This window comes from Cajanus cajan, chromosome 4, assembly GCF_000230855.2.
Source record: "Cajanus cajan strain Asha chromosome 4, NIPB_CcT2T_4, whole genome shotgun sequence".
In the NCBI taxonomy this organism is placed as follows: Eukaryota; Viridiplantae; Streptophyta; class Magnoliopsida; order Fabales; family Fabaceae; genus Cajanus; species Cajanus cajan.
In genome coordinates this window covers 77779061-77789258 of record NC_138520.1, presented here as the reverse complement: position 1 = coordinate 77789258, position 10198 = coordinate 77779061, and the positions used below count along the sequence as shown (strand labels likewise).

Genomic DNA, 10198 nt, shown 5'->3' with positions numbered 1-10198 from the left:
CTTAATTTATGTTATTAAATAAAAATTATATACCAACTAAAATTAATTTAATGTTACAATGTTAGTATATATGTATATGACATGACATGACATTGTATATGTGTCATGTGTATATTGTTAGTGGTAGGAGTTTTTAGGTATTATTGTACCGTATAGTATCCAAATGCAGTGTTTTCTGTTCATCTAATAATTTTGTTAAGATGGAATAGTCTGGATGGTAGTTTAACAATAACATATTAATCATGACTTTGAATTTAAAAAATTTTATACACAGTACTTTTCGAGTTGAAATAAATAACTTTTGGGTTTTTTAGGGCAACTTTAATGGAAGTTACTTTTCAAATAAAACCTCCACAAGCAACACAACAACGGTAGAGATCATTGTATATATTATTATTTTTACATGTGAAAGACTAAGAGCAGTTGTTAAGAAGAACAACTACAAATATATTCAACTTTTTCGCAGGTCATGAGTTTCTTAATTGTATCTTTTGTTTTAATAATGTCCCGCAAATGTGAAAGTGTGGGAGGTACGTACTTTCGTGATTCATTTTAAAAACCTTTTTTATTAGACTTCTCGAAATAGAGTAATTTAAAAAGTTAATTTAATTTCTTACAATAGTATAAAAAAAAAACTACGTGACATAATATTACGAGAAAGTAAATAGGAATATTTTTAGCAACTGGATTTTTTTCCTTTTATAAGAATATTTTCCTTAAAACAATAAAAATTACGAGTGTGAGAAATTATATAATTTTTATAATATAATATTAAAAATAATGAAAGAACTTAATATATTAATATTAAACTAATTAATCAAAGTCTATAAACTAATTAATCAAAAAGATTCCACCAAGTAAAAAAGAAATGTAGAAGAATATAAAATGGAAAATAGAAAAAGAAATATAAGCTGAAGTTTCCTTATTTTAACCCCTATTTCCTGCAAACACACCTACTGACATTTTCAACCCTTAAAAAAATTGATTCAAATAAGACAATTGCCTTTGCATGAATATCTTTCATATCTCCCAACAGATAATTTAAATTTATTTTATTTTATTTTATTTTATTTGAATCTTCGTCATGTTCAACGTGGAACATGATTTCTAGATGCTTGGAAGTCAGCTTCACATGTAGGTCCGTAACTGTTGCTTCCAACTCTGGTCCTCTGCTGCTCCCTTTTTCATACCTTTTTATCTTTTAAAGTATATACAAACATAAAAAATAATATTATATAAATTATTGTACATATATTATTACTATTTTGTTAATCAACCACACATTGTCACAGAAATTTTTACTGACATAATTAATTATTTATTCATCAAAATTATGTAATAATGATAATTAGGTTGGAAGTTAAAATATGATGTATGTTAATTACTTCAACACTCACATAATATTAACCAATATATAAGACTGACAGTTACACAGTTGATATATAATTGTCTTTATTAAGTATATATTATATATCATAATTTTTTTAATTATATAAATAAAATTTTGTCAAAAAGAGATAATCAAATTTACGTGTAGAAGGAAATTAATATACGATTATCGATATTTTTAGAAATAAAAAGAAAAAAAAATTATGAGCAACGTTTGAACAGAGACAGTTTTAGTAATAGTAGTGCCGCCTCCGATCGAAATCCTAAATCTAGGTTTAGTTGGGTGCGACTGGTTCCGTCTTGTTTGGCTCAGCAAATGTGTCACGCTTACGTTGCAGCAGCCAACTCCTTTCACACCAAACAACTCCTAAGTAACCCTCTTTCTTAGTTCAGCACATCTAATTAATTGCTTTAATTGCTGCAGCAGTCACCCTTTCTTATTTCACAAGTAATCAAACTCACACTAACCTTGTTTGGCAACACACATCATTCATCATGTCACACCAATTTGTGTGTGTGTAGATACATAACTAATCAAATCCTATAATATATTCAAATAATATTAAATTATACTATATTTCTTCTGAGTGTCAAATATAATATATAACTTTGTTCAACTTGAATAAGATCATTATAGATGATAAATTTTTTAAAGAAATATTATTTTGAAATATTATTAATTAAGTGTGTGATGTGTCTATAAACACGATCTTCATTCACGCAAGAAATTGTTCAAAAAAATAGCACATACAAAAAAGGGAATCATTTCAGTAAAAGTCAACTATTAATGGAGAAGTGTTCAACACTCTCAAGCTACCAAACCAAGAAGCCTTTATAAATACCAAAGCTTTCCGAGTCTCCAAGAGTTCCATTCCAGTACCTTTTTTCTCATCTTTTTATTTCCATACACATCCACATTCCTTTTCACACCTTCAAGCCATATATTTCAAATTCGTTTTGGTTTTATTAGTTGTGATGAAGAGAGAAAGAGAGGTTGAGAACTTAACCATGGCAAATTGTTTGATGTTGCTTTCTCGTGGAAGTGATCAATTTGAAGCCACCTATTCCAACACTTCCATGAACAACAACAACAACAACCACCGTGTCTTTGAGTGCAAGACATGCAACAGGCAATTCCCTTCGTTTCAAGCACTTGGCGGCCACAGGGCTAGTCACAAAAAACCTAGGTTGATGTCTGGGGACATGGATCCTCAATTGCTTCATGATTCACCCCCAAAACCTAAGACACATGAGTGCTCCATTTGTGGGTTGGAGTTTGCCATAGGGCAAGCCTTGGGGGGCCACATGAGGAGGCATAGGGCTGCAAATTTGAATGGAATCGCACACAATTCGACAACTTTGAGTAGTAGCAGCGGTGGTAGTCGCAGTTTTGATTCTTCATCAACGAAGAAAGTTGGCGACAAGAAGATTTTGGTTTTGGATTTGAATTTGACACCCTTTGAGAATGATTTGGAGATTTTGAAGATTGGGAAGCCAACTACTTTGGTTAATTATTTTTATTAATTGATATGTTAAGTACTGTTAATTAATTGAACTTAGGGAGGTGTAGTTTGTGTATCATAGACAGATGAATGTTTTTTTTTTTTTTTAATAATATGGATGGTCTATATTTGGTTATCATAATGTAACAAAAATTGTTCATTTCTTGGGCATATTTAGAACTTCAAGATATTCCGAGTCAAAGAAAATTAGATGCAATTAATAAAAACCAACCCACATTTTCCTTGCGCTAAATTTGTTTGACAATTCAGAGAGACATTGACAAAGCCAATTGAGATAATTAAAGAATTGATATATATGATCGATGAAGGATATGCTTGCTTCTTACTTCTATATAAAATCTGGGTCGTCCCTTCAAAAAAGAAAAAAATCTGGGTCGTGATTATTTACATATATGTAATTCGAGTTAATTTACTAATGGTTACATCTCCCTATTTGTCTTTGTTTTGGTTTTAGTTTTAGTTTAGGGTTTCATTATTGTCATTGTTTTGACTTATTTTGATGTTGTTCATGGGTGCAGTAAAATTTCAAGAAGTATCAAATTCCTTTTAAAATTATCCTAATAGTATGTTAAAATAATAACAATTTTATATATATTATTACCGGCCGTTGTAGTCTTTTTAATCAAAATTTTGTCTCCATAATCATGATTTTCAACTCGATAATTAATTTTTTTTAATTAATTACTTAAAAATAGCAATGGAGTAATGTATATGTAGTTTTAAAAAAAAAACTTCGCACGAAAATTTAGTGACCTCAAAATTGGCTAAGAAAAAGCAAATTTCTCACTAAATTTGAATAATCATATCCATATATCATTATATCAAGATGAAATGTTATTTGTAATTAAAAAAATAATACCAGCAATATACTTATAATGGGTATGTTTATTTAAACTTTTTTTCATTATAAAAGTGTCTTTTTTAAAAATAAAATAATTTTTTTTTATATTTTCTGATTTGTTTGTCTAGGTTTCTTTAAAAAAAAACATTTAATTAATTTTAAGCAATTCTTATTTGTTTCAATTGTATTTTTAAAAAACACGTGTTTAAAAATACTTTTAAAGAAATGGACTTATATTTTTTTTCTTTTGTTTTGTCCATAAAATAATTAAGCTTTATCTAATTCGCTACATACAGGTTTTAAATTGTGGTTACCCATTTGTGGGTTGTAGAAACTTCTAATCCTTTTTTTCTTAAGATATATAACCTCTAAATTTAATACTATAAAAAAAAATGCGGGCTAAACATATAACTATTTTAAATCTTTATCAGTTGGTAATATCTTATGTACAGCTTAAACTCAAACAAAAGGTTAATCCTTAATTGAAACTTTATTTTATTTTCCTAGTCCCATATTTTTATTAAAGTGATAAAGTGATGAATTCAATTCCTTGTAAAATATTTTAACAAAAGGCCTAAGCATGAAAATTAAATATGTGGTCTAAATAGAATTTTAGGAAAATTCTAGCATGAAACATAATCTTGGTAAGTGTCTTATGACTCTTATCCATAAGTCACCAAATAAAAGTATTTTCTTAAGTAGTTTATCTGTTTCTAAGTAACATAAATGTAAATCTATAATTATTTTATATCAGATGACTAAGATTTTGTGTAATAATTTTACAACCATGTCTTTTCATTTTTATTTTCTTTCTCCTTCACTCAACATGGATTTGTCACTGCCTTCCACCGCTAATCTTCCTCCTCCAACCATCCCTTTGGCCCCTTCCCCTTCTTCCCCTTCCTTGTTGTTGTCATTGTCATTAACTCCACCTTTGTTGCCAATGAACTCAATGAGACCGAACTCTACTAGGAAATCAAATGAAAACCCCAAAATCCATTCCTTCGTCCAAATTTCACTTTCACAACTTTGATTGTCATCATTGGAGCGCCTTCCTAACCCTCTTCTCCTCGCGAATGATTCCTTGATGTCTTTGTTGCTATCAACATCCTTTAATTACCTTGCCCAATCCACACCTATGAAGGCCTTGTTCTCCTATTTGTTGGTGTCGCATGGAGGAAAAATGTCACCAATGACTTCACACTCATTCTCAAAGATGACAATGATGAGAAGATGCTACAATTGCATGAAATCATTGCCTATAACTTTAATAAAATTTTAATTATTTTTTTATATACTATTATTGAAAAGATATTTATGTAATTGTATGCTTCAAATTTTAAATATTTTTTTTTAAAAAAATTATTAAATATTTATTAAAATAATATTGTAAAATAAATTATTTAATAAATTTTTATTACATTTTAAAAATTTACTAACCTAACCTATAAGCCACTTACCCAAATACTTCATAGTAGAAGCACTCAAAGTTTTATATCGGATTAGGTTTTTGACAAGAAAAATAACAATAGTGATTATAGTTATACATGTACGATCAACTAAATTAATTTGAATAGATTTCTTAATAAATATTCCTAGAAAAATAAATTAAATTTCTTACATGTTATGTTTTAAACTTTCTAAAAAACTAGCTCTTACTTCTAACTTTTCTATAATTACTTATAACTTTGTAAGGAATTTTTTTCTCTAAAAGTTAAGAATTATACACTTAATTAAAAAAAAAACTCTCAAAAGTGAGAAATTAATTCAAAAAACTCTCCCAATTTAAAAATGTCTTATTTAAAATTAATTCATAAAGCACATTGAATTAACTTCTCATTGTACTTGGCCATAAAGTCTATAAGAAAATTTCCAAATGCCAAGTGCCGTGCACTTCAATACAGAAATACATTAAATTTCGCAGCTGCCATCTAGAAGTTTTTTAATTTATTACTTTAATCAATTAGTTTCATTCACACTACTAATTTAAAATGCGTTAAAGAATTTGTATACTTACACAGTTGTTGGTGGATAGAGTTAGTTGAGTAAGCTTAAAAGCTAGCAGACCACATAAGTTAGACCAAACACATAGTAAACCATGTGCTTCATGAGTGTTTCTTGGTTTCTATCTTTCTTCTTGATTGCGTCTTTTAGAAAGAGTTATACAATTCTTTGGAAAATTAATTCTCCCACAAGTGATGGTTACAAATTTTAGATATATACTACGAAAAACTGAACAATATTGGTTGTCCAAATAGTTGGACTTTTTTGTGGATAATATTGACGATGGTGACAACTTGGAATACTACTCCAAGTTACACCAGGTAGAGACACGAAGTAATCTAGAAAATGCAGTTTTCTTTATTTCCGACCATGGGAAAGGAAAATTGCTTGATAACCTAAGTTGACTATAAAATTAAGGTCTATCGTATTATAAGTGTAAAATTATTTTTAAGATAATTATTGTAAAAGTCAATAATACTTTGTGATTACATTATAATATAAAATTATTTTTATACTGTTAATATATAATCAATTACCTCATGAAATTAGTTTAATAAACATGTACTGCCAATATAAAAAGGTATAAGTATTAAAAGAAATTATACCCCTGATAAATAAAATTTATCCACGGTATAAGAATTTTATTTTAGTTATTATCAAAGTGAACAATTTTATTATATATATTGATTTGTAATTAGATGATAATGTATACTATTTTTCCTATTGTAAAAATCAATAAGCATACATTTATATATTCGCATTTGATTAGTGATAGTGTAATTTTTTTTTTGAAAAAAAAGAAAAAGATGGTGCACTTATAGTATAAACGGTAAAATAGTTTTATATTGTCATCCAATTATAAATCATCATTTTATATAATAAGTTATTGAGTTTGTTTAGATAAAATTTTAAAAGTATTTTTGAGAATTTATTTATTGAAAATAATTATTTATTTTTAATAAAAAAAATTAAAAATACTCATAACTTGTATTTAAATAAAATCAGTGATTAACTTTTACAATAAATAAATAAAATATATATCATGGGTGGTATTTAATTACTTGATGGTGTAAAACTAATGCATGATTGTTAAAGAATATTTATCCATAAAATTATGTGACTCAGATAACCGTTTTATATATGTGCAATTGGATGGCAAAGATGTGACGTGTAATTTAGGTTGGCAAATTAAAGTTTACTTCTTGGTTAATAAGAAAATGAAGATATTAATTTGTATCATGGTGTTGTGCGTAATAGCGTAACTAACAACAGTAGACTTTTGTGATCACAGTCATCATCGTTATCGCCATCATAGTAACTGTCAAACTTTCTCACTTGCAATTTCCTTAGCAATTTTGCTTAGTCAAGTCGCATTCGAGACTTTGATTCAGGAATTTAAGTAGCTACAGAAGTTTCGTGATGATAAATTAATTAAGCCACATTTACTGAACCAAATGACAAATCGAAGAAAAAGGTTTTTCTTGGATGCTGCATTAAAATATGTTAAATGAGAACGATACGTGGGAACTATTATATTAATTCCTAACTGCATCAACATTATAGTCAAAGAGGAATTAAAAAATCCAGAATATGATTATTTAACCGTGTCGGCTAGCTGAGTTCTAGATAATCGAATTAAAAATCATTTCTCAACTTTTCTACCTTATACACGTTACTTTCATAAAATAATTGTGCTCAATAAAATAAAATAGAAGTGATTGATTGTTTTTGTGTATCTTGATCAATTAATATTTAGATTATCTTTTGCTAAAATTGTTCATTTTTTTAAATACATATGAATGAAGTGCTTCCCTGGTTTTGTTAGAGGTTTTAATTTGGTTTGCATGGATCATTATTGGCAAAACAAAAAACTGGTTGAAAGGGTTGTTTATACGCCCTAGAGACTGAAGTTCCGGTGTGTTTGATTCCAAATTTGCACTGATTTTTCACATCAACCTTGAAGCTACCTGTTGTGTGTAATTGTAACTTTTGCATCATGGAGGACGAGGTGAATACATAGTTAGATGTATGTATTAGACATGTATTCACACACACTTAAGGATTAAAGATGCTAATTTTAGAAAGAAAATGAATACTTTTAACACTTACGTACGTCGTGTCTTTAGCCTAACCAGATATAAGTGATTGGTAGTATTTGTGTACTACATTAATTAATACTTTTACCAATATTTACTTTCTTACATTTATTAGTAATATTAATATAGATTAAGTTAATAGATTATTACGACATTTTTTAAAAAAAAAATATTATTATAAATATCTCAAAATTGTTCTTTATAATTATCTTTTAAAACTAAGTCTCACATTGAAAAAAAAAACATATAAAAAAATATATTTATCTTATTTTTAATTATTTTTTAAAATTACAATTTTATATCTAGTAAAAAAATGACACATAGACAATATATATATAACCATTAAGTGAAACTTAAGATAAATGAATTTTGATATGTCATTTATATATGTTTAGTGATGATTAATAAAGGATATATATTTTCTCTTGTTAAAAAAATTAAAATATCTTAAATCTTAAAAGAGTTATAGACAAGAATCATAAAATATAAGTGATGATACAATTTAATTATCATTTTATAAAGTTTACAAAAATTTAATAGTATTATTAAAATATTAAAAAATACCACTTTATTGGTAATATTTTTAAAAATATTATAATTAATATATATAATATTGTTAAAAGATTTTAGGTTACATTTGATAAAAAGTCACAAAAGTATATTAATAATATTTATTTATGATTTAACAAATCATTTAAACATTATTAAAAACATATTTTGTTGTAGTGAAAAGTGATTAATAGCATGGACCACGTGTAAAAAGTGTCATCTAATGTTGCATTTATTGGATATATATTTAATAAAGACGAGGCTTCTAGAAATAGTTTGTAGCTAAGATGAGTATAGCAATTAGCAAGTAGGTTAGGTTGGAAATACTGTGTTGGTCCAGCTAGGATCTTAGTAGTTGTTTGGTCTAACTTTTCCTACTAATAATAAATTAAAGCAGCTGCAAGATTATACTTCTAATTCTTGTTCTTGTTCTTGGTCTCAAGCTGACCTCTTACTTATATAGGTTTCACACAAGCTAGCATCTTGTAATTAATTCTATGATGTGTATATATGAGTCATCATTGAATTTGAACATGATGACCAAATTTATGAGTGAAAATGCGTTGTGATCTTGCGGCGGAGGTTCCTTGAGGGCTTATCCTGTTTTGTCCATATACCGTGTTCTCAGGGTATATAGGTTAAATACATTTTGGGAAAGATAATTTTGCATCTTTATATTTTTTTTTTACTAAAATGGGAAGCATCTTCAAAAGTATGGAACAAGATATCAATCATATGGTGAATACTAGCTAAAAGTCTGCTAAACTAGCATTTTAATCTATTCAAAATGATTATTTATTTTATATGATTAAAATTTAAAATGAGTAAATAAAATTAATTATATATTGTATTAGAATCTAATTTTATAATGAATAATTATTTTTCAATATTTAAGTAAATAAATTTAATTATATATATTGTATTACTATAATTAAATTTTATAATAAATAAACATTTTTGAACATATAAATTATATTTTAAATTTATGGTAAATGATTTATATTTTAATACAAAATTATGTTTAATTATTAATAATATTTTCAAAAAATATATTGAGATGAATTTGAAAATAATTTATTTAAAAACATAAAAAGTAAAAAAAATGTTAAACAATATGAAAATAATATATTAAAGGAGATAAGGATTTAAAAATATAATAAACTAAATATAAAAATAATTGAGAGGGATGACATTTGAATTTGGTGATTATATATATATATATATATATATATATATCATTTTATATTTAGTTATTATATGTTAGGTAATATATTATTTATTTGATATGAAAAATGTAAAAGACATTTGCATGTTAGGCTAGTGATGAAATGTATATTTTAATGAAGGAAAATTATTTAAATGAGAATGAATGTGAGAAAGAATAAAGATTATTTTAATTTATACATGTTAGTAGTTTTATCCATGAGATATAAGGTCTATTTAATAATTATTTATAAATTTAAATAAAAAATAGATTGTCCTCTACTTCACTTTATATCTATTTAATTATTTTTATAGATAATTTTAATAAGAAAGTTAAATAGTGAAATCAAAATAATACCAGCTTAAATAATAATGTTTAATATGTTTAAAATATTACATATTAAACACATAGAAGATGCGACATAGATAAAGAAGATAAAGAAGTTAAAAAAGTAAAAAGAAAAATGAATTGTAATTTATTAATTTTTATTTAAAAAAAAATTGTCCTCACTAATCAAAGTTCTTGGATCAATCACTACCTTCAATCCTTATGATAAGGCATAATTAAAAAGAAAATGATTATCTTTTTTATA

The 10198-nt window shown here is 26.2% G+C and overlaps 1 protein-coding gene across 1 annotated transcript; it reads left to right on the top strand.

The window, feature by feature from the left end:
* The first annotated feature begins 2237 nt into the window (after positions 1-2237).
* On the top strand, positions 2238-3062 carry LOC109812430 (zinc finger protein ZAT11). Its single transcript, XM_020376391.3, has one exon. It carries the CDS (start codon positions 2365-2367, stop codon positions 2911-2913), a length of 549 nt encoding a protein of 182 aa, XP_020231980.1. The 5' UTR covers positions 2238-2364; the 3' UTR covers positions 2914-3062.
* Positions 3063-10198: the final 7136 nt, after the last annotated feature.

Excerpts from the sequence above, each read along its gene's own strand:
- LOC109812430 (XM_020376391.3), top strand. The coding sequence starts at position 2,365 with ATGAAGAGAGAAAGAGAGGTTGAGAACTTAACCATGGCAAATTGTTTG.